The 23,579-nt window shown below is 50.3% G+C and overlaps 1 protein-coding gene across 1 annotated transcript in view; it reads left to right on the forward strand.

Moving 5' to 3' along the window:
- The window catches only part of DYNC1H1 (dynein cytoplasmic 1 heavy chain 1), a 68,195-nt gene that overhangs the window by 29,357 nt on the left and 15,259 nt on the right, over positions 1-23,579 (forward strand). The window contains exons 14-48 of the mRNA XM_032405956.1: positions 24-134; positions 226-345; positions 877-1,116; positions 2,886-3,041; positions 3,176-3,289; positions 3,719-3,829; positions 3,908-4,117; positions 4,291-4,437; positions 4,642-4,808; positions 4,907-5,080; positions 5,682-5,847; positions 5,929-6,117; positions 6,210-6,404; positions 7,044-7,326; positions 7,554-7,654; positions 8,184-8,343; positions 9,365-9,608; positions 9,775-9,958; positions 10,437-10,649; positions 11,375-11,613; positions 11,798-11,954; positions 14,190-14,417; positions 14,934-15,164; positions 15,352-15,492; positions 15,741-15,974; positions 16,066-16,272; positions 16,351-16,472; positions 16,939-17,104; positions 17,703-17,866; positions 19,261-19,390; positions 21,221-21,354; positions 21,841-21,955; positions 22,056-22,217; positions 22,302-22,516; positions 22,604-22,808. Coding sequence (XP_032261847.1) covers positions 24-134; positions 226-345; positions 877-1,116; positions 2,886-3,041; positions 3,176-3,289; positions 3,719-3,829; positions 3,908-4,117; positions 4,291-4,437; positions 4,642-4,808; positions 4,907-5,080; positions 5,682-5,847; positions 5,929-6,117; positions 6,210-6,404; positions 7,044-7,326; positions 7,554-7,654; positions 8,184-8,343; positions 9,365-9,608; positions 9,775-9,958; positions 10,437-10,649; positions 11,375-11,613; positions 11,798-11,954; positions 14,190-14,417; positions 14,934-15,164; positions 15,352-15,492; positions 15,741-15,974; positions 16,066-16,272; positions 16,351-16,472; positions 16,939-17,104; positions 17,703-17,866; positions 19,261-19,390; positions 21,221-21,354; positions 21,841-21,955; positions 22,056-22,217; positions 22,302-22,516; positions 22,604-22,808 — 6,135 coding nt within the window. The remainder of the gene's footprint in view (positions 1-23; positions 135-225; positions 346-876; positions 1,117-2,885; positions 3,042-3,175; positions 3,290-3,718; positions 3,830-3,907; positions 4,118-4,290; positions 4,438-4,641; positions 4,809-4,906; positions 5,081-5,681; positions 5,848-5,928; positions 6,118-6,209; positions 6,405-7,043; positions 7,327-7,553; positions 7,655-8,183; positions 8,344-9,364; positions 9,609-9,774; positions 9,959-10,436; positions 10,650-11,374; positions 11,614-11,797; positions 11,955-14,189; positions 14,418-14,933; positions 15,165-15,351; positions 15,493-15,740; positions 15,975-16,065; positions 16,273-16,350; positions 16,473-16,938; positions 17,105-17,702; positions 17,867-19,260; positions 19,391-21,220; positions 21,355-21,840; positions 21,956-22,055; positions 22,218-22,301; positions 22,517-22,603; positions 22,809-23,579) is intronic.

Consider the following 23,579-nt stretch of genomic DNA (forward strand, 5'->3'; position numbering starts at 1 on the left):
GTCGTGGGCACATTCACCTGCAGGTTCAGTCTAAGGTGAACTTGAAGTACGACTCTTGGCATAAGGAGGTTCTCAGCAAGTTTGGGCAGATGCTCGGCTCAAACATGACGGAATTCCATTCCCAGATCTCCAAGGTGAGGGGGCAGGATCCTGGCGGCCTAACGAGTCTGGTAGGTAGCGAGGTAAGCCTTGGCTCCGTGCTAACTTTCTGTGCTCTCTGAACAGTCCCGCCAGGAGTTGGAGCAGCACTCGGTGGACACGGCCAGCACCTCCGATGCGGTGACCTTCATCACCTACGTGCAGTCTTTGAAACGAAAGATAAAACAGTTTGAAAAACAAGTTGAGGTGAGCTCCGTGAATAGTTGAGATTCTCACCGTCAGCTCTCTAGGCACTTGGAGTTAGGTGCGTACAGCCCACACGCCGTCTCGCTCGTACCCACCTGCTGAGCTGGTTCCAGCGCAGACCCGGCGTCCTGGGGGTCTGCCCTTTAAACAGCTCTGCAGGTGATTCCTAAGTGCATCGAGGTTTGAGAACAACTGTGTCTTGCCTTCTGAATCTTGTACGTAGCTGTTGTTGGGTGAGTCACACGTGCACTTGTTTTTGTGACTTGGAAGGGGCTGGAGCGCAGCAGCAGCACGCTCTCCATCCTCCCCAGGCCGCTCGGGCGCAGCCGGGTTTGGGGACGCGCCAGCCGCCGCCGGCTCGGGGCCTGCTGCCTCCCGGGCGCCGTGTTCTCCGGGTGGAAGGCTTCTGGAGAAGAGCAAACGTACTGATGTTGTGTGTTCTAGAGCCACGGAGGGTCTTCCTTTGACGTGGGAATCTGACGATAGTTTCTAATGTGAAAGAAAACGAGCCTGTATTTTTCACTCTCAAAGCTCTACCGCAATGGTCAGCGCCTGCTGGAAAAGCAGAGGTTCCAGTTCCCGCCCTCCTGGCTCTACATCGACAACATAGAGGGCGAGTGGGGGGCCTTCAACGACATCATGCGGCGGAAGGACTCTGCCATCCAGCAGCAGGTGGCAAACCTGCAGATGAAGATCGTGCAGGAGGACCGGGCGGTGGAGAGCCGCACCACAGACCTGCTGGCAGACTGGGAGAAAACCAAGCCCGTCACGGTGAGCCGCGCCCCCAGCCTCTCCGGAACCCACAGCGCCATTTGGTGTCCTTTCTCCCACACTGAAGGCTTTGCTCTGGCTTAGCACTCCAATAATGAGGGCTTTCCTTTTTGTAATTAAAACAACACTTGCATGTCGTATATTTGAAAAGTAAAAGCCAACTTAGAGCTCTTTTTACCCAGAACCTCTCATGACGATCATTTAAGTCAGGTGGTTTTAAAAATTAAAGCTTTTCTGTTCTTAAGTTATCCTCTTACTTAGGCATACTCAAAAATTAGAATTTAATTTCTCACAGACCCAGGCCGAGCCTCACATTGCCACTGCCTCGCTCTGGGCTGTGGGAGGCAGGCCCCGCCATCCCCGTCGTGGTAGATAGTGGTACTTACTTCTGTACCCAGCACCTGCCACCGTCGTCCTCTTGGTTCATTCAAGTACTTGTTGAGCACCGACTGTGTTCTGGGCAGTGAACAGGAGGGACACTCCAGTGGGAGAGGCAGGTGAAAAACGAGCGAGGAAAACCTGTATTTGAGTCAGATGGGGATCGGTGCCGTGGGGAAGGGCGAGGGCCAGGTGGACAAGGGGTGTCGGTGGGTGCTGCCTTGCACGGAGGGTGGCGTCTGAGTGGCAAGTCACGCAGATGGCGGGAAAGGGGGTTCAGGCAGAGGCGACAGCGCGTGCAGGGCTCAAGCACATACAGAACTGCGTACCTGGTTTCCTGGGGCGGAATTCAGTCTGATTTGTTTAGACATATAAACTAAGTGTAGACAGGAAAGAAGAGGGGAGATGGTTAGGATACTCGGAATGTTGATCTGGTTTTCCGGTTTGGGGTGTCAGTGTTCATAGCAGGCCTGGTGGCAGATCTAGCTTCCCACCTACTCTGTAGAGCTGGGTCCTACCTCAGCCCTATCTGTGCTGGTGGTCCTAAAGTTCCTACTTTGTGTTTAATTCTGGTTCGAGGGCCCCTATTTTAAGAAGATCTTTGCTTTCACAAATGCCAATACCGTAGCTTTTGCAGACTGCTAGCTGTAGCAGGGGAGTGAGTATTCCTCAATAGGCAAGATTCTGTTCACCAAAATTTGAATATTTTTTATTACCATTTTTTGCTAGTAACGTGTCAGTTTAAACTTTCGATGATATTTTATATAGTCATTCTCAGATTATTAAAGAGTCAGCAAATCGTAGTTTAATGCTCAACTAGAAGCCATTTCACTGAGGACTGCTTGATTTCTCATCCTTCTCTTGGTCACTGATGTAATAGCTGTGTGCCTCAGGAAGGGCATGACTGGCAGCCCCCGAGAGCCATGTCCCCTCGGATCAGGAGTGGCCTGCTCCAGGCCCCCGTCTGTCCTGACTCTTCCCTTCCAGTCTCCCAAGGCACTTAGTGAGACAGTGGCTAAATGGAAAGATGTTCCACCTTTCTTGTTTCTTTTTTAAAATATTTATTTAAGTAATCTCTACACTCATCTTCGGGCTCGAATTCACCCTGAGATCAAGAGTTGCATGTTCTTCTGACTGAGCCAGCCAGGTGCCCCGGTGCTCCTCTTTTCTTATTCATGTTTTGTTTATGTCAAATATAGAAGTAAAAGTTACATTCAGTAATGTACACGAATCATTAGTGTACATCTTGCTGAAGATGTACATATTTGGAGACATGTTTAAGGAATCACAAATTTCCAGACTTCCCGCAGGCTCTCCCCACCATTTCAGGGCCCAAGCATTCATCTGTCCTGAGACCTAGCTCTGCAATTCTGCACTTTGATTGCTTGCAGGGCAATCTTCGCCCGGAGGAGGCGCTTCAGGCTCTCACCATATATGAAGGAAAATTTGGCAGACTGAAGGATGACCGAGAGAAGTGTGCAAAGGCCAAGGAGGCACTGGAATTGACAGACACAGGACTTCTCAGTGGCAGTGAAGAGCGCGTCCAGGTACGGACTGCAGGAGATAGGGGTGTGGCTTCTCATCCTGGCTCTGCCCTTGACCAGGGCCATCTCAGGGGCCTTGCTAGACCTGCAGTGGTTTCTGCATCTAGAGGCTCACTGCTCCACTGTCGTAATCACAGGTGGCCTTAGAAGAACTACAGGATCTTAAAGGCGTTTGGTCAGAACTTTCCAAGGTCTGGGAGCAGATTGATCAGATGAAGGAGCAGCCGTGGGTTTCCGTCCAGCCTCGAAAGGTATACCTAGTTAAAGCAGATGTTATGTATACCATCATATGTTGAGAGTTGTAGACTTCACTTAGAAGCTCTGCAATCTACCGTGAGCTCACAGAATGTCACAGGATGGTCATTTACAGTATTCATTTGGACTGATGTAAAATGTGCTTTAAAACCATTTTTAAAAAAAGATTTACTTATTTATTTGAGAGAGAAAGATGGAGCAGGGGGAAGGGCAGAGGGAAAGGGAGAAGGAGAGAAGCAGACTCCCTGGTCAGCACGGAGCCTGACTCGGGGCTCGATCTGACGACTCTGAGACACTGACCTGAGCCGAATCAAGAGTTGGACGCTTAACCGACTACTGCACCCCTTAAAAGCACTTTTTAAGATATTTCACCATTTAAAGGAGGTACTGGCAAACTAAATATCACCTTGTGTTTCTCTCAACAGCTTCGACAAAATTTAGATGGCCTCCTAAACCAGCTGAAAAACTTCCCTGCCCGATTACGGCAGTACGCATCCTATGAGTTTGTCCAGAGGCTTCTGAAAGGTTACCTGAAGGTAGTGAGTCGGTGCTGGGGTCCTGGGTGTCTGTTAGGAACACAGCTGCACAGGTAATTTTGCTTACTCTCTCCACAGATAAACATGCTGGTGATTGAACTGAAATCCGAGGCACTTAAAGATCGCCACTGGAAGCAGTTGATGAAAAGGCTTCATGTTAATTGGGTTGTTTCTGAGCTAACCCTTGGTCAAATCTGGGATGTTGACTTGCAGAAAAATGAAGCTATTGTCAAGGATGTGCTGCTTGTGGCACAAGGGGAGATGGCTTTGGAAGAATTTTTGAAGCAGGTGAGTAATAGACCAATAGCCCTTTTTATGTCACATTTCCAGCTGTGATGTAGGTTTGAGCTGTGTGAGAACAGCTGCATCTGTGGTCCGTTTGTCCCCATAACACTTGCTCGCTTGTACAGCTGGTGAATGCTCACATATTGATAACATCCCTCCTTTTGGTTTTATTTCAGATAAGAGAGGTATGGAATACTTATGAATTAGACTTGGTTAACTATCAGAACAAGTGTCGCTTGATCCGAGGCTGGGATGACCTCTTCAACAAGGTCAAAGAGCACATCAACAGCGTCTCGGCCATGAAGCTGTCTCCGTATTACAAGGTACCATTGTTGGGGAAGCCTTCCCTCTCTTATCGAGCGTTCTGCACTTTCTCTGTAATATCTTTTGACTGGCAGTTACCAGAAGCCTGTTTTTTAAAGTGTGAGTCAAATAAGTTGACATAATTTGTACTTTTTTAGTAAGCTTTGGCATATCTATGAGTGAAAACTTTAGCAGCTGGGCTCTGCTTTCCATCTATCTACTAGGTTTTCGAAGAAGATGCCCTGAGCTGGGAAGACAAGCTGAATCGGATCATGGCTCTCTTTGACGTGTGGATCGATGTGCAGAGGCGGTGGGTCTACCTGGAAGGCATCTTCACGGGCAGTGCGGATATTAAGCACCTGCTGCCAGTGGAAACCCAGCGGTTCCAGAGGTACGACCTCTAGCCAGGGGGCAGGAGAGCCGAGTCATAGATATGCTGGTAACCACTCTTCACATAAACGCTAACAATGGTTTCGATTTGATTTGTAGTATCAGCACGGAGTTTTTGGCTCTGATGAAAAAAGTATCCAAGTCTCCCCTTGTTATGGATGTTCTGAACATCCAAGGGGTACAGAGGTCTCTGGAGAGATTGGCAGACCTGCTAGGAAAGATCCAGAAAGCATTGGGAGAATACCTAGAAAGAGAGCGATCATCTTTCCCCAGGTAATATCCTTGCTTTGACTTGCACAGAAGTGAAGTTCAATTTCAAGAGCCCTCTGCTCTCCCTTCTGGGTCTGCATGTTGGTCACTTCGACATCAAGAGTTTTGTTACCAAGAATCCATTTAATGAGTATTATTCCCTTTTCGTGCGTTTATTCCTAATTATAATGAATAAGCCTTTATTTTCTTCCTTGCATTCGTTTATGAAGCTTTACTGAAACTAATATCCGCCCTTCCAGGCAGCTCACACCTCTTAAAAATTTAGCTCTGATTATTTTCCAAGTGGCATTTCTTCCTTTCTGAATAGTTAGCTTACTGTAAATCGAACAGGCTTTTAAAAAATAAGTCCATGAAAAAAAAAAAAAAGTCCATGAAGTAAGGTGAATGACATAAAACCCATGGAATTCCTTTTCAGTAACTTGTTAGATAAATATGTATCTTCTGCTGAGGGCTGGAAGAAATTTGGATGTGATCTCTGTTCAGACTGGAGATAGTCCACCACCATCCAAATTCGGCTTCCCTTCCCACAATTTGAAGTTATGTGTTAAATGACTATTTACGTATGTATAACATTTTAGCAACTTGAATGCTATTTTAATTTTAGGTTCTATTTTGTGGGTGATGAAGATTTGCTTGAAATTATTGGAAACAGTAAGAATGTAGCTAAGTTACAGAAACATTTCAAGAAAATGTTTGCTGGAGTTTCGAGCATCATCCTGAACGAGGATAACTCTGTTGTCTTGGGCATTTCATCCCGTGAAGGAGAGGAGGTAGTTGAATGTATGATTGTAACTAACAGTGCTTCTCTCTTGTCTTTGCACATCTTCATTCTTAAATTGTATTTATTTCAGGTTATGTTTAAAACTCCCGTGTCAATTACCGAACATCCCAAAATCAACGAGTGGCTCACGCTGGTAGAAAAGGAGATGAGAGTCACACTGGCTAAACTTCTTGCTGAGTCTGTTACAGAAGTTGAGATTTTTGGTAAAGCAACTTCAATTGACCCAAATACGTACATCACTTGGATTGATAAGTACCAGGTAATGTGTGGCAGAAGTGGGCCAGCGTGAAGGCGGGTGCACCAGCTGGTGTCTGAAACGATCCTTTGGCTCTTGTTTCTTGTGTCGTTCAGGCCCAGCTTGTGGTTCTCTCAGCCCAGATCGCCTGGTCTGAAAATGTGGAGACCGCTCTGAGCAGCATCGGGGGAAGCGGTGACGCGGCGCCCTTGCACTCCGTGCTGAGCAACGTGGAGGTCACCCTCAACGTGCTGGCTGACTCCGTCCTCATGGAGCAGCCGCCACTGCGCAGACGGAAGCTGGAGCACTTGGTTAGTCCCGTGCCTGACTCATTCCTCGGCGGTCAGGCTCTTGTGCCGTCAGCCCAAGCAGTTAAAGGAAATCGTGCTTGGAATATACTCTGGTGTTAGGGAGAGAAGGAGGTGGCGAATTGATGTAGTCTGGCGGGGGGGCGGGGTGGACGGTATTTGCTCTCTGTTCCTGTTGACAGGTGACCCTGCCGGAGCAGGGAGCTTCGTGTACACATCCTAGTAAACAGGAAGTGATAAGCTTAGATCAGGGTTTTCCGCTCTGGCTCCTCATCGCTTCCCAAAGCAGCGCCCAGGGCGTGGTGCCGGGAGACCTGGGTGAGCCAGGGCGTGTGCTGCACCCGGCCCGCAGGGCCCAGGCTGTGAGGACGGAGACGTGTGTCCTGCTAGTTGCAGAGTTTTCACTTAAAGTAGTTTTGTTTGTCGGTTGTTTGGTCTTGCTGCAGCTCTTGATTCTGTGTAATTTCATTATGTGAATAACAGTTCTGTTGTTTTAAAAATGAATTGGCATTTTGGAATATTTACTAAAAGCCACTATAACTGGATCTTGCATCTCAAAAGTCTACTAAATGATCCCATCCCCAGGAAAGGCACCGTACTTCTTCAGTTTATGATAAACTCTTAAACTAACTCTTTGTTCAGATTACAGAGCTGGTTCACCAGAGGGATGTGACGCGGTCCTTGATCAAAAGCAAGATTGACAACGCCAAATCTTTCGAATGGCTGAGCCAGATGCGCTTTTACTTTGACCCTAAGCAAACTGACGTGCTACAGCAGCTGTCGATCCAAATGGCAAACGCCAAATTTAACTACGGCTTTGAGTACCTGGGTGTCCAGGACAAGCTGGTGCAGACCCCCCTCACCGACCGCTGCTATTTGACCATGACTCAAGCCTTAGAGGCCAGGCTGGGGGGGTCGCCGTTTGGTAAGTTACTGCACAGACCTGGACAGATGGAGACCAAGAGTAAGCATAATTTGTAAAGATTAGACAAGTGATTTTAAACATATTTCTTAATTACATAGCCGGTACATTCTAGAATCTTAGATATGTTTGCAGTTTTACATCTCCTTTGATTTTGTAAATGAATTGTGTAAAGCTAAAGATCCTTCCCCGTGGACTCAAGTACTCAGTCATGTTTCTTCAAATGACAGGGCCGGCTGGGACTGGGAAGACAGAGTCGGTCAAAGCTCTTGGCCATCAACTTGGACGCTTTGTTTTAGTTTTCAACTGCGATGAAACCTTTGATTTCCAGGTGAGAAGCTTTCTGAATCCACCTAAAACCTAATGGCCTGAGAGGCCAGTTGGGGAGTGCCACGCCTGGACCGCTCTCTAGGCTGTTGGCCTCACAGCTCGGCGTGGCCCATCTGCCCTGCTGAGGACCGGGATGGTGTGACTCTGAGGGAGGGGCCGGTGTATGTGCTCTGGCATTGACTTGGGCTGCATGTTCCTGGAAGAAATGGTTAGTGCCTGTGTCTGGGAATAAACAACCGTAACCAACAAGATTTTCTTAATCAACAAAAGGTGATAGAATAGAAAGAACAGCTTTCTCGTTAGGATTTTATTGGCACAGGAGAGGGAGAGGTGCGCATCGCTGCAAGCGTGCGCTGACAAGCACTGTCGTCGGTGATGGGCCTGCTCTGTGCGGGCCCTGGGCCCCGCGCCGCCCGGGTCGGCCCCGTGTCCGCTCCACAGCCAGCTGCTGAGGGCCGCAGACGGAGGGCCCGGGCCAGCATCGAGGCCACAGAGCCCGCCCTGAGCCCCTTTCTTTGCTCTGGTTTCAGGCGATGGGGCGGATCTTCGTGGGGCTCTGCCAGGTGGGCGCGTGGGGCTGCTTCGACGAGTTCAACCGCCTGGAGGAGCGGATGCTGTCGGCCGTGTCGCAGCAGGTGCAGTGCATTCAGGAGGCGCTGCGCGAGCACTCCAACCCCAGCTGCGACAAGAGTGAGGCTTCCTTCTTCTCTGCGAGTTACTCAGCGACGGGAGGGAAAGCCCCTGGGGGCTGGGTTCCGTTTTGCCACCTTAAATTAGAACTGAACTTGGGTCCCGGGACTCGCTGCCGCAGAGGTGGTGAGAGCCGGGATGTGAGAGCTCGGGCAGTCGGCGCTGCTCAGGCCAGAACAGTGCACACCCTGGCTGTCCCTCCCGGGTGGACGAGAGTCTGCTCCCTCCCACAGCCTCTGCCTGCAGTAAGTGTCGGGCCCGTGTGGGCCCCCCGCTCCCGTCCTCCCTCCTGCGTGCCCACAGACCAGCCTTCTTCCAGGGGGCTTTGGGGACGTGCCCTCTGTCACTGTAGGAGGACCTGTTCTGAGAGGCTCCGAGGGCGCCTTCCCCTGCTTCGTTCCTACAAAGCCAGGCGCACCCGGGGGCAGGGCGGGTGCTGGAGGGAGTAAGGCACCGGCGGCCGACCACTCACGGGCGCAGTTAACTCTCGGTGGTGCTTTCGTTCTGCAGTACTAGGAATTTGTCTTACCAAAGGACTGGCAGAGCTCTCGGTGAAACAAAAGGGGTGTCAGAGAAAGCAGCACTGTGTGCTCGGGGTTCTGTACCGAGTAAAGGGGTCAAGTGTGGATGGTGGTGGTTGATCCCAGGAAAAGGCAGTCGTCAGGGTCTGAGCCACTCAGTTGTGTCACGTGGATTGATTTTTATTTCTGCAACTACTGTTGGCCTGCATTTCTATCCTTACGGTGACCTTGTGACACACAGTTATGCGCAAGCAGAGTATGCACTTCCTGCGCCTCGTGACTTTGTTCCGTGTTCAGGTGGCTTTCATGTAGGTGAGGTGTGCACAGCTAAGTCTGCCAGGCAGGGTGGCATGCCAGTAGGAGGGCCAGAGAGCGGCTCCCCTGCAGCTCTGGGCTTTGGGCTTTAGAGGCCGGTGGGGAAACGGGTGCTTTGTGATTTTAGGGAGATTTTACCCTGGTTTTGAACATTTCGAATCTTAACACCATTCTCTGATTTTCAGCTTCCGCCCCCATTACTTGTGAGCTGCTCAACAAGCAAGTGAAGGTGAGCCCAGACATGGCCATCTTCATCACCATGAACCCTGGCTATGCAGGCAGGTCCAACCTTCCCGACAACCTCAAGAAGCTCTTCCGGAGCTTGGCCATGACCAAGCCTGACCGGCAGCTCATCGCCCAGGTCATGCTGTACTCGCAGGGCTTCCGCACTGCTGAGGTCCTCGCCAACAAAATCGTCCCATTCTTCAAGTGAGTGCCCCAGAGTTACCCCTGACCGTGTGCCTAGCGTGTGTGGGATGTGCCACCGAAGGTTCATCTCTAATCATGGCACAGCTTTCCAAGCGTCTGTGTCTGATTTCTTGACTCTCTGGCTGTCTGGAGCGTGCTGTTGTAAGGCAAACCCTTTCTCTTTCAGACTATGTGATGAGCAGCTCTCTTCTCAGAGCCATTATGACTTTGGTCTCCGAGCTTTGAAGAGTGTGCTGGTAAGTGCAGGAAATGTGAAGAGAGAGAGAATTCAGAAGATAAAGAGGGAGAAAGAAGAACGAGGGGAAGCAGTTGATGAAGGAGAAATTGCAGAAAATTTACCTGAACAAGAGGTTTGTACACATGTTCTTTTAATCACTCACACCTTAAACACTAATTTTTTTTTAAAGATTTATTTATTTGAGAAAGAGTGCACGTGAGCAGGGGGAGGGGCAGAGGAGAGAGGGGGGCAGAGAAGCAGACTCCACACTGAGCATGGAGCCTGACATGGGCTTGGTCCCAGGGTCCAGATCATGATCTGAGCCAAAACCAAGAGTCAGAGGCTTAACTGACTGAGTCACCCAGAGACCCCTAAACACTAATATTTAAATTGGCGTTTTTAACATCTAAGCCATGGCTTGAAAGTCCCCGTTGCAATTCACACGTCCTGGGATGGATGGGTCGAAGATGCTATATTTGCACAGTGAACTGAGTCGCTAACAGCCGCGTCTTCCTTAACGTACCTTCTGGGGGTACGGCAGTGGCCATGCGAGCTGGGCTCCCTCCACCAACCCCCAGCCCTGCTCAGAGCTCGTCTCTCCTCACTGTTAGATTCTGATCCAGAGCGTCTGTGAGACTATGGTGCCCAAGCTGGTGGCAGAAGATATCCCTCTGCTCTTCAGCCTCCTGTCAGACGTGTTCCCCGGGGTCCAGTACCACCGGGGCGAAATGACCGCGCTACGAGAAGAGCTGAAGAAGGTGTGCCAGGAGATGTACCTGACGTACGGAGATGGAGAAGAAGTCGGCGGGATGTGGGTTGAGAAGGTAACCGGGCTCGGCCCTGCTGGCTGCTCTGGGCGGTCACGGCAGCCGGGGGCCCCGGGAAGGTGCCACGTTGGAGAGAACTCGCACCATGAGGGCCGGGGAGGCACAGCGTCAGCTGTATGGAGATTTGACCCAAGGCTTTCCTTCTTAACTTAAAGACATAACATTTTACCTGAAAATTTCCCGTTTCTGGTGTAGTTCGTTCTCTGAGAATGCTGACACATGATTGTTATGGGAAGTATTTACACCAGTACAATTTCTAGTACAAGTCCTTCCAGCTCATAGGTTAACAACGTAAATCTGCCAATCAGCACGTGGTTTGCATTCTGTGTTGGCTTCTTTTCTTTCCTTTCTCTGGGCGACTAAGAAGCGTACTGTCACATGGCTGCATGCTGAGCCTGAGCAGTACCGGACCCGGTCGCACAAATGGCTCATCCATGAGTCTCCACCTCTTTAAAGGGGATCTTATGTGCCTCTTTTGAGGCAGCTTGGTAGGCATCCCCTGTTCCACTGGCTTCCAGCCAAAGAACTCCCCACGGTTTAGTTAAAACTCTTCTTGAAATATTTTTTGTAGATGTGGCCCATGTAACTTTAAAAGTTCCAGGTAGTACTTGCCTTTAGGAATTCAGAGCACCTCTCTTGTATCTGCTGCCATGAGGACGGGCTGGAGAACCTTCTTGTTCTTTCTCTGGACTGATTATGATGTGGTCTCTTTGGCCCGGCAGGTCCTCCAGCTCTATCAGATCACCCAGATCAACCATGGCCTGATGATGGTGGGGCCCTCGGGAAGCGGGAAGAGCATGGCTTGGCGCGTGCTCCTAAAGGCTTTGGAGAGGCTCGAGGGTGTAGAGGGTGTGGCCCACATCATTGACCCCAAGGCCATCAGCAAAGACCACCTTTATGGAACCCTGGACCCCAACACCAGGGAATGGACGGATGGGCTGTTCACACACGTCCTCAGAAAGTGAGTTCACCTTGATTCCAGCAAGTGGGACCTGGGTGCTCTGTCCTTATATTAACGGTGTGTGTTACTTTTTTAGCCAAAACTAAATGATGTAAATGTCACTGCAGAAACTGTGTAGGGTGAGCATTTCTAATCTCAGAATCTCAAGTTGGTCAATAGATGTTTCAAAACCTTTCCAAACCAGGATCATAGACAACGTGAGGGGTGAGCTGCAGAAGCGCCAGTGGATTGTGTTCGATGGTGACGTGGACCCCGAGTGGGTGGAGAACTTGAACTCGGTGCTGGACGACAACAAGCTTCTGACTCTGCCAAATGGCGAGCGCCTCAGCCTTCCGCCCAATGTAAGTGGCCTTCTTTGGGGTGTCAGACCAGATATCCTGTGCGCTAGCAGAGTGCCGCTCTGGAGATGAGGCTCCAGGTTCTGGAGTAGCAGTCAGCTGTGTAAATAGTTTTCAGAGTTGACGGAATCTCTTTGTACTAGATTTTTCTATTGCTGTGGCAAGTGAGAAATATTTCCATAGGACTAACAACTTTTTGCTGTTTGCTGAATGTTAAGCATACTCCAAAATTCCTAATTAACACTTTTAACTGAACATTATGGGGTTGTTGTTAGGATTTCTGAAGTTATCATATATCTGGAAAGTGGCAAAATTAGTAATTTAGATATGGAAGCTTTCAAGACTGTGTCCCTTAGAAATGAGCATTTGGTGCAGGTCCTGGACACACCACCAGATAGATAAGGAAACATGGGTGGGCCTGGCAAGGATTTGCATTCTACTGAAGGTCCAGCAGGAAAAAACCAGACCAAACCCCTGCTGTCCTGGGGCGCACAGTCTGATACGGACGACAGAAAAACAAGGGAAACAGTGTTAAGTGGTAAGGAAAAGATGAGCTGGAAGTGAGTGGTGGGTGTTGGCGAGATCTGGAGGATGCACCGTCAGCGAGGGCGACGTGGAGGCATCACCGAGAAGTGTTTGTAGAGATCGATGCAGGTGAGGGAGCCAGTCAGTGGGCCTCCAGGCGTTCCAGTTCCAGGTGAAGGGGCAGAGAAGAGGGGGCTTGGTCAGAGGTGCGAGGAGCAAGGGGGGAAAAGGTGGGTGAGACCAGGGAGGAAGGGGGCCAGTCCGGTTGGGCTGGGGTCACTGTGAGGACTGGCACTCGCCCACTGGGTGAGTCGGGAGCCATGGGAGGGTCTGGATCAGATCCCTCTGGCTGTTGGGTGCAGAGTAATCGCAGAGGGCAGAGTGGGAGCTGAGCGGTAGCCCAGGCATGGCCGGGGGTGTGCGCCAGAGGAGTTGGCAACATGGGGGCTGCTGAGTTTCGGTGTAATTTAAAGTTCGTGCTGGTGGGAGTCGCCGAGGGGCCAGAGGTGGGCGTGAGATAAAGGACGAATCATTTTGCGTGAGCAGCTGGTGAATGTGAACCTTTGGGCCAGCAGTGGTGGCTGTCATCACGTCAGAAACCAAGCCAGGGGTGCTTAGTGGCGCTCAGGAAATGTGCACTTGGACTTGTGTCTTGTTTGACTTGTCGGGTCTTTCTGTTATGGCTTGTTATCCAGTAGATCCTAACCATTGTTGGAAAGAGATTGCTCTCCTGGGAGGCAGGCTAGCCCTGAGGTTAAGGCTCAGGAATCAGACCATCTGGTTTGAATCTCAGCCCCATTTACCAGCAGCGGGACCCGAGTGAGGTACCCAGCCCCGTCTGTGAAAGAGTCACATGCCTGCCTCAAGGGATCCGTGTAGGGTTCGTGGGTTCAGGCGGGGAGTATGGCAGCCACACCCGGCTCGGGGTAAGGCTGGTGCACGTCTGCTGCCGATGCCCCCTCCGAGGCAGCTGTTTCTTCTCTCCACCGAGAGCTTATCTCGAGGGCTCACCTGCTCTTCTCCCAGCACACGCGTTTCCTACCCAGATTCTTCTTCTTTTTTTTTTTTTTTTAATTTATTTATTTGACAGAGAGATAGCGAGAGCAGGAACACAAGCAGGGGGAGTGGGAGAGGGAGAAGCAGGCTTCCTGCCGAGCAGGGAGCCCGATGTGGGACTCGATCCCAGGGTCCTAGGATGGAGCCCCTCATCGGGCTCCCTGCTCCACGGGGAGTCTGCTTCTCCCTCTCCTACTCTGCGTGCTTGTGTTCCCTCTCTCGCTGTGTCTCTCTGTCAAATAAATAAATAAAATCTTTAAAAAAAAAAAAGGATTTATTTATTTTAGAGAGCGTACATGAACTCACATGTGCAAGCGGAGGGCAGAGGCAGAGGGAGAGTCGATCTGAAGCAGACTCCCGACTGAGCCTGGAGCCAGAAGTGGGGCTTGATCTCACGACCCTGAGATCATGACCTGAGCCGAGACCAAGAGTCAGACGCTCAACTGACCGAGCCCCCCAGGCGCCCCTCCTACCCACATTCTTGTGGAGGAGCAGCTGGTGGATGTTGTAGTGAAGACAGTCATAGATGTTTTCACCTTTAAACTAAGTGCAGAAAATTCTAATTGACCTTTCATTGTGTATGTAGGTAAAATTATTTTAACATCTGAGTTTCTACCAAACCCGCGCCATTAAATATGCTGTGTATTTTCTTTCAAGGTGCGAATAATGTTTGAAGTGCAGGACTTGAAATACGCCACGCTGGCCACGGTGTCGCGCTGCGGCATGGTCTGGTTTAGTGAGGACGTGCTCAGCACAGACATGATCTTCAACAACTTCCTGGCCAGGCTGCGCAGCATCCCCCTAGACGAAGGGGAGGACGAGGCCCAGCGCCGGCGCAAGGGCAAAGAGGACGAGGGGGAGGAGGCCGCTTCCCCAATGCTGCAGGTACAAGGGCCGTCAGCGCTCTGCCCAGTACGGCCACAGATCTGCCTCTGGGAGGGCTGGGACTTCACATGCAGTGAGATCGGGCATTCCGCCCCCGAGGGTCTGGAAGCCAAGGGAGCCGTGGTACTCTTTCCCGGGTGGTCAGTGTTGAAGCAGGGCACTCGAGGGAGGTTTGCATAATCAGTGCTGTCTTAAACCAGCTCCTAAGGAAGCAGTCTCAGCTGCCTAAGTGAAGACGTGTGGGAAAATTTAAAGAATTCTTTCAGTTATCCGACTTTTCTCTGCGAATTGATGAAACACTGCCTTTTTCCATTTCAGTGGTGAAAGCCAGTGTTCCCAGAAAATGTGATTTTTGAGAACTACCAAGATAAAGGAATAAGGATTGGTCATTGAAGCTTATCCAAAAAACATTTTTTTTGCGGGTCACATGATCCTCTCCTGGGCTTAAGTGAGAATACATGAAAGTCTCTGGGCTTTCTGAAATAATAGTTAAGTATCATTTACTGCCTCTTGCAGATCCAAAGGGATGCAGCCACAATCATGCAGCCATATTTCACCTCCAACGGCCTGGTCACCAAGGCCCTGGAGCATGCCTTCAAGCTGGAGCACATCATGGACCTGACCCGCCTCCGCTGCCTGGGCTCGCTCTTCTCCATGCTGCACCAGGCCTGCCGGAACGTGGCCCAGTACAACGCCAACCACCCCGACTTCCCCATGCAGATCGAGCAGCTGGAGCGCTACATTCAGGTCAGGGGCTGCACGCGTCACAGGAGAGCAGGGCTCCACCAGGGCCGTGCATGCATGACCTCTGTCGTGAGCCTCCCGAAACTGTATGCCCGCTTGGGTGTGTTCTCTTGGAAGGGAACCACTCTCTTCAAGGTTAACATTGCTATAAATGTCTTTATTGTTGAAATTTTGTTTACTCATTCAATAGCGGTATCTGGTTTATGCCATACTCTGGTCCTTGTCTGGAGACAGTCGGCTGAAAATGAGAGCAGAGCTGGGTGAATACATCCGAAGAATCACAACAGTGCCACTGCCCGCTGCACCCAACATACCCATCATCGATTACGAAGTAAGTGCAGGGAGGGCGTGGCCTTCTTCCCCTTGATCTCGCCACGTTGGTTTAACTCCTGGAGCCACCTCACCGTGAGTTTGGCTTACTCTTTCCAGTTCATAAAAGGATTCTGACCTTTGTTTTATGTGGTATAAAAGGAAAGCAGATGTGAACGTGCAAGTTGTGATTTGTGTGAAAGCAAGCAAGTCTCTAAGTGAGGAGGTGTGGGGGTCCCCGAGTGAGCTGCGCCCCTTCTCTGGGTGTAGGTGTCCATCAGCGGAGAGTGGTCGCCGTGGCAGGCCAAGGTGCCTCAGATTGAAGTGGAGACACACAAGGTGGCGGCCCCCGATGTCGTCGTGCCGACTCTGGACACTGTCCGCCACGAAGCCCTCTTGTACACCTGGCTGGCTGAGCACAAGCCACTGGTCTTGTGCGGCCCCCCGGGGTCTGGCAAGACTATGACACTCTTCAGCGCCCTCCGGGCCTTGCCTGACATGGAGGTAAAGAGGCTGGGATGTGGGCAGCAGGCCTTTCGGTGCTCGAATACAGGATGGGCCTTACAGTCCTTCGTTTGTTTCTCCCTGTCTAAAGGTTGTGGGTCTTAACTTCTCGAGTGCTACTACCCCAGAGCTCCTGCTGAAGACTTTTGACCACTACTGTGAGTACAGACGCACACCTAACGGGGTCGTTTTGGCTCCTGTTCAGCTTGGAAAGTGGCTGGTACTATTCTGTGATGAGATCAACTTGCCGGACATGGATAAATATGGGACACAGAGGGTGATATCCTTCATCAGACAGGTTTGTATATATCTACAAGTCCCCACTGCCCTTGTTCACATTTGCTCCTGATGTGCTAACGCTCCCACTTTCCCTCAGATGGTGGAGCACGGAGGCTTTTACCGAACCTCAGATCAAACATGGGTGAAGCTGGAGAGAATCCAGTTTGTCGGGGCTTGTAATCCACCCACTGATCCTGGAAGAAAGCCCCTCTCTCACAGGTAATAGCTCTGTAGACTGCGCTGGCCTCACATGCACCTGTTCCAGGATTGTTTTAGATGTAGCACAACGAAAATCTTATCGTAATTATAAAAAGGTAATATAATACTGCTTATCATAGGGTGGCCCCTGGGCTCCTTTCGCTGTGCTGCAATCCTAGGAAAACACACTTGAAAATAAAAGCACTGACTCTTGAGTAGTAATGAGCTAACCACCGCCTAGGACCAAGATGGGGTAGAATAAGCCTGAATCATTTTCCCATTTCCCATCTTTACTTGGCCCTTTTTCAAGCTTTTTGCATCTGCTGTTACATGTCAGAGCCGGGCCTGAGCGGGGTGTGTGTGATCTCTGTGTTGACTGTGACACGGAGACTGGGAAGCAGCCCCGGGGGTGGGCCCAGGACGGGGCCGCTGACCACTCGCGCACCACTCCTTCCCTGGAGTGGCTGAGCTGCCTGTCCTCACACAGATTCTTGCGTCACGTGCCTGTTGTGTATGTGGATTACCCGGGACCCGCCTCCCTGACGCAGATCTACGGCACCTTCAACCGGGCCATGCTGAGGCTCATCCCATCCCTGCGCACGTACGCGGAGCCGCTCACGGCCGCGATGGTGGAGTTCTATACCATGTCTCAGGTACTCAGGGCTTCTCTGCTCCTCTAGTAACTGAAGAACACTATTAAAAGATTGAGCTTTAGTGAAAAAGAGATGTGGTTCTCGTGGTTGTGACTTGCCTGTCTTGGGGAAGCCTTCCCGAGGGCACGTGAGAGAGCTGCCCATCTGCCCGTGGGGACAGCGTCATGCTCCTAGTGCTTTATGAGCACTTGCCTGTCCCATGTTGCAAATGTTTTTCCTAGTATTTAGTTGGCTTTTAATTTTGTAGAACTGCAACTTTCTCTGCAGAATTTTTGATGTCATCGAGTGTCTTTTTTACTTCTGCTTTTGAAATCATGCTTTCCCCGAACTTAGGAATTACCTTTTTTAAAGTATTTTTGGAAGAATTTTTTGTGCTTTCTTTTAAAGATAAATAATTTTAATATAAAAATGAGCAACTTGGATCGAACTTTGTTCTGGATAGTTGTCCAGTTGTTCCAACATTACTAATTCATCCTTAAATATTCCAGGGCCTAGGTAGTTCATTTTCAATATAAAAATGTTATACAGCATTTGACCTTTTACTGACTTTTCATGTTTTAAGATATTTACACGTACCTCCACTTTTCTGAACCCGCAGGAGAGATTCACTCAGGACACACAACCCCACTATATCTACTCACCCCGTGAGATGACGAGGTGGGTGCGAGGGATCTTCGAGGCCCTGAGACCTCTGGAGACTCTGCCCGTGGAAGGCCTCATTCGGATTTGGGCACATGAAGCCCTCCGTCTCTTCCAAGACAGGTAAGCTGAGGCTGTGGTTAGCTCCATGCTCCCCCACTCAGACGCTTACCACCCTCCGAGTTAGGGTGTAGGCAAGGCTGGCCTGCCCAGATTTGAGCCAGGCTCTGCTGGTGGTGGAAGGGAGTGGAGGCGGCGAGAGCGGACTTGTGTCTGGGCACCGAGCACAGCCACCCCCAAGCGTTGATGGGTCTCAGGGTGCAGGGAGCTATGATATAATTTTCACAGATTTCCCAAAATACCAGAGGCAAAATTCTGTTTTCATTAAAATGTAGCAACGGCAGTGTTGCTTGAAAATTCTGACTGGGCTGCAGTAACGGTGTGCCCTGCCTTCACTAGACCTGCACCTGGTGGCCTGCTCACTGTATCACAGAGTCAGCTTCTCAGAAGGTGCCTGTGCCCGCCCTCCCCCCCCGATAATCCACAAGGACAGGTCCGGTCTCACCTGCTTGCTTCATGGTTTACTTTATAAGCCCTGTGTCTCCAACGCTGTGCTTATCACAGTTCCCATTCTTTTGTTCTCTTACTGCCCCCGTGATATTGGGAACTTTATACTAAGCAAGCTGAGAAACTAGAGTCATGTTGTCGTTTTATCTTACTTTTTTAAGATTTTATTTATTTATTTAAGAGGGAGAGAGCACGAGCTGGTGGGAGAGGCAGAGGGAGAAGCAGACTGCCCGCTGAGCAGGGAGCCCGATGCGGGGCTTGATCTCAGGACTCTGGGATCATGACCTGAGCCGAAGGCAGACGCTTAACGACTGAGCCACCCAGGCGCCCCTCCTGTTCTATTTTAAAAATCAATGTGATCAGTCATTCTTAGAGGAGGAATTTTTTTTACTTCTATTTGTTTCTGCTTTTGTTTTTTAAGTAATCTATATACCCAACATGGGGCTTGCACTTAAGACCCCGAGATCAAGAGTCGCACACTCTACCAACTGAGCCAGCCAGGCACCCCTAGAGGAATTTTTTTAAATGTAGTGGTTCCATAGTTTTGAGGGGTTTTATATTTAATGTCAAAATTTTGGATTGTTTAAACTGGAGTTCAGATTCTTAAGTTTCTCCATTTGTAGAAAATGAAAATTTCTGGGGGCGCCTGGATGGCTCAGTTGTTGAGCGTCTGCCTTCGGCTCAGGTCATGATCCTAGGATCCTGGGATCAAGCCCCGCATTGGGCTCCCTCCTCCGCAGGAAGCCTGCGTCTCCGTCTCCCACTCCCCCTGCTTGTGTTCCCTCTCTCGCTGTGTCTCTCTGTCAAATAAATAAATTAGAAAAAAAAGAAAATGAAAATTTCTGGTAAGGCTAATTCTAGCCCTTGGAGTTGCCCACAGCACCAACAAAACCTGGTGTTTTCACACCACGGCCTCTGGACTGATAGGCATGCCACTCTTCTTCCAACAGACTCGTGGAGGACGAGGAGAGGCGCTGGACGGACGAGAACATCGACATGGTTGCTCTGAAGCACTTCCCCAACATAGACAAAGAGAAGGCGATGAGCCGGCCCATCTTGTACAGCAACTGGTTGTCAAAGGTAACAGATACATCATTTCAGAAATACTTCCTTTTGTCCTTTTAGTTAGAATTCTCTTCTAATCAAAAATAGCTTTTTCCTGAAGCACCCTGTAAGTGAAGCATTGGGTATAGGCACGACGCACTATGTATTTGCTGATAACGTGGGGCAGACAGTCCCAGGGGTGCGGCTGGGGCTGGTTGCTTGCTCTGTGTTTCCTACTCCCGTGAAGTGGCCGCTACAAGAGCCGTGCCCCTCCAGCCACCAGGGGTCACGGCTTCCACGCGTTTGCAGTGAAAGGAGGCTTTCCCTTTGCTTTCACTTTCCTCACACTATAAAAATGAGCTAATTGAAGGGGCGCCTGGGTGGCTCAGTTGGTTAAGCGACTGCCTTCGGCTCAGGTCATGATCCTGGAGTCCCTGGATCGAGTCCCGCATCGGGCTCCCTGCTCAGCGGGGAGCCTGCTTCTCCCTCTAACCCTCCCCCCTCTCATGTACTCTCTCTCTCTCATTCTCGCTCTCTCAGATAAATAAATAAATCTTTAAAAAAAAAAAAAAAAAAAAAAAATGAGCTAATTGTGAATAATTTGCATGAAAACATTTCATATACTTTGTACTAAACAAAGTTGACTTTCCCAGAATAGCTATGAGCTGTCCTTTTTCCAAAAGAGTAGGATGTTTTAGTAAGTTGTACTTTCAGTATGCATTTCATTCAGTAGGAAGTGCAGACAGAGGGATGAGTAAAGTCTTCCTGTAGGGAGCTCACAGTCCAACAGGGGAGACAGACAGGTGGAAACGGCTCCGCCTGGGGAGAGATCTCTGTGGAGCGGACCCTGGCGTTGGGTCTTAAAGAGGGCTGCACGGAAGCAAGAAATAGCAAGATAGGTTTGTTTGGTGCTGCTAGAATTTTCTGGACTCTAGATCCTAATCCTGCTCATTTATAGGCACCATCTTCTTCCAGTGGTTCATCTGTCACTGTTTCTATGGTGTCTTTTGAAGAACCAATGTTGTTAAAGTTCTGTCATTTAACCCATAATCCATTTATAATTGTGTGTGTATGTAGAGTGAGCTACAGGTCCATTTCCAGTTTTTCCTGAGGGGTGTCCATTGTCCCAACATAGGACCCAGCACTGTTGGTTGGATAATCCCTTAATTGGCAGCATCTCTCTGTCGTCAGGGGCTCCCCGCATGCAAGGGTCTGTTTCAGAGGCTCTGTCCTGTTCTGTTGATTATTTGTCCCTTCCTGTGCTCAGATTGCAGGGCCCTGATAGCGATGATAAAGTCTGATGGGTAGGTCTTCACACCTGCTGCTTCTTTAGGGACTTTTTGACCATCCTTGGCCCTTTCCTCTTCCAAATGAAATTAGAATTGGCTTGTCCAATTATGCTAAAACCACCACTACTGTCCACCCTTGAGATTGAGGCCAGGATTACATTGGCTTTCTCTGTCAGTTTGGATGGAACTGACATTTTTACAGTAGTTTGCTTTCCTCTGCATGGTCATGGTCTTTGTCTTCATTTTTTTAGGTCTTTCTGTAAGGTCTTTTTAGTGAAGTTCAGTTTTCTCTACAAAAATTTTCTATGGTTTTAGATCCAGTCCTTGTTAACTTACATTTTTGTTGCTATGTTGTAAATGATACCTTCTTTTGTTGCTTTTTTTTTTTTAATTTTATTTTTTAAACAATCTATACACAATTTTAAACAACATGGGGCTTGAACTCACAACCCTAAGATCAAGAGTCTCATGCTCTACCGGCTGAGCCAGCCAGGTGCCCCTGAGTATATGGAAATATAACTGGCATAATAACAAAGATGATTTCTTAGTAATTTGGGTCTTACCTTTTTTTCTACAGGATTACATCCCTGTAGACCAGGAAGAATTGAGAGATTACGTCAAAGCTCGGCTGAAAGTCTTCTATGAGGAAGAACTTGATGTCCCTCTGGTCCTATTTAATGAAGTGTTAGACCACGTGCTCAGGATCGATCGGTGGGCTTTTTGTTGTGACAGCCTCACCACTGGCCTAAGCTACTGTTAATGTAGTGGTGGGGGATCCTGCCAGGCCTCCCCACCTTCCCCCACCTCGCCTCCCCCCCTGCTTCTCCACAAACGCCCCCCCCCCCCCCCGCGCCCTTCTCAGTCCAGCTTCTCTGTCCCATACTTGCCTGCTGCTCAGCACTTACTCGGGTCCTGCTAGCTGTCTCTTCCTACCACGATTGAAAGCTCCATTAGAGTTGGGTCTGTCTGCCTCCTGCCATCTGAGCTTCTGGAGGACAGGACCACATCCTACTGATCTTTGCATCCCCCTAGACCTGGCATATAGCAATTGCTCAACAACTGTTTAGCCTACAGATTGAAGTTAAAACACATTAAAAATGTTGCAGATTAACTCCTGAGAAAGTTTAGGACCTGAGTGTTGAAAGAGGAACAGATCATAAAAGCCTTGAATCGTATCTTTTTCTGATAATGTTTCAGAATATTCCGCCAGCCTCAGGGCCACTTGCTTCTGATTGGCGTCAGCGGAGCGGGAAAAACCACCCTGTCCCGTTTTGTGGCCTGGATGAATGGTTTGAGCGTGTACCAGATTAAGGTGGGTCTGGTCGACACTTCTTAATCCCAGCGGTGGATTCCTGACGCGTGCTCGCGGCTCCTTGATGAGAACGGACCTAACCTGCCGAGTACTTCTGTAGGTGCACAGGAAGTACACAGGGGAGGACTTCGATGAAGATCTTCGGACCGTGTTGAGACGTTCTGGCTGTAAGAATGAAAAGATTGCATTTATCATGGACGAGTCCAACGTATTAGACTCTGGATTCCTGGAGCGAATGAATACGCTTCTGGCCAACGGGGAGGTAAGCGCCGCATGGCACGCTCTTGCGGACACGTGGCGGCGGGTTACCAGAACCAGCCAGCAGCCGTGCTCTCTCATTTGCTAGGTTCCTGGCCTCTTCGAAGGGGACGAGTACGCCACCCTGATGACCCAGTGTAAAGAGGGGGCCCAGAAGGAGGGCCTGATGCTGGACTCGCACGAAGAGCTGTACAAGTGGTTCACCAGCCAGGTCATCCGCAACCTCCACGTTGTCTTCACCATGAACCCGTCGTCGGAGGGGCTCAAGGACCGCGCGGCCACTTCGCCGGCGCTTTTCAACAGGTGCGCCCCGGGTCCCGGGAGCCGGCTTCTCCCCAGGGGGCAGGCCCTGCTCTTGGGAGCTGTGTGAGCCGCGGGCGTCTTTTTCAGGTGCGTGTTGAACTGGTTTGGGGACTGGTCCACGGAAGCACTGTATCAGGTGGGCAAAGAGTTCACAAGTAAAATGGACCTGGAGAAGCCCAATTACATCGTGCCCGATTACATGCCAGTCGTGTATGACAAACTGCCACAGCCGCCGTCACACCGCGAAGCTATCGTAAACAGCTGTGTGTTCGTTCATCAGACTCTTCACCAGGTGGGTTCGGTGTCCAGGTCATGGAAAAGTAAACCGATGAAGAGGAGAGCGGAGGGTACGTGGTAGTAGACACGACGCCATGGCCCGTTTTCACCTCTGTCGGTGACACGTCCTCCTCGTCGTTACCAGGCTGTCCCTTCTGGGGTCACTGACCCCCACTGCTCTCTGGTGTCTGCTTCTGTAAAGTTCCTCTCACCTCGTTGCCAGTGTGTGTGTGGGCCCTGGTTCTCCGTTCTGAGCCAGGGATCAGCATGCTTCTCCTGTAAAAGGCCGGATAGTTAATGTCTTGGGCTTTGTGGACCAGGAGGGTCTCTGCACTACTCGGCCCTGCCTTGGTACACGGCCTCCGCAGCCCGCATGTGAACAGGTGGGTAGGGCCAGGCACCGCTAGCGCTTCGTTTGCAGAAACATCAGCGGTGGCCGGGGTTTGCTGGCCCTTGCTTTAGACTCCCTGTCATGGAAGAGTCCGGTCGGCTCCTATCTGAAAGGCTTCGTGAAAATCACTCTGGGCCTGCGGGTGTCCCATTGACCACTGCCCTGCCGCCCCTGCAGGCTGCCCCTGTTTCCTCCGGAATGTGGCCTGGCGCTGGCTTCCCTTGCTGGTCTCATGTCCCGTTGCCCGGCTTTAGTCGGAGGGGCCAGAGCAGCCGGTCACACGGAGCTGTGCCCTCTTACCGTCTTCCTGCTGCCGTCTCTTACTTTGCTGTCCATGGAAAATAAGCAGAAGGCAGAGGAGGCAGGGCACACAGTACTCCCAGTTGTAGAGCCGAT

The sequence above is a fragment of the Phoca vitulina genome, unplaced genomic scaffold, assembly GCF_004348235.1.
Source record: "Phoca vitulina isolate PV1807 unplaced genomic scaffold, GSC_HSeal_1.0 scaffold7, whole genome shotgun sequence".
In the NCBI taxonomy this organism is placed as follows: domain Eukaryota; kingdom Metazoa; phylum Chordata; class Mammalia; order Carnivora; family Phocidae; genus Phoca; species Phoca vitulina.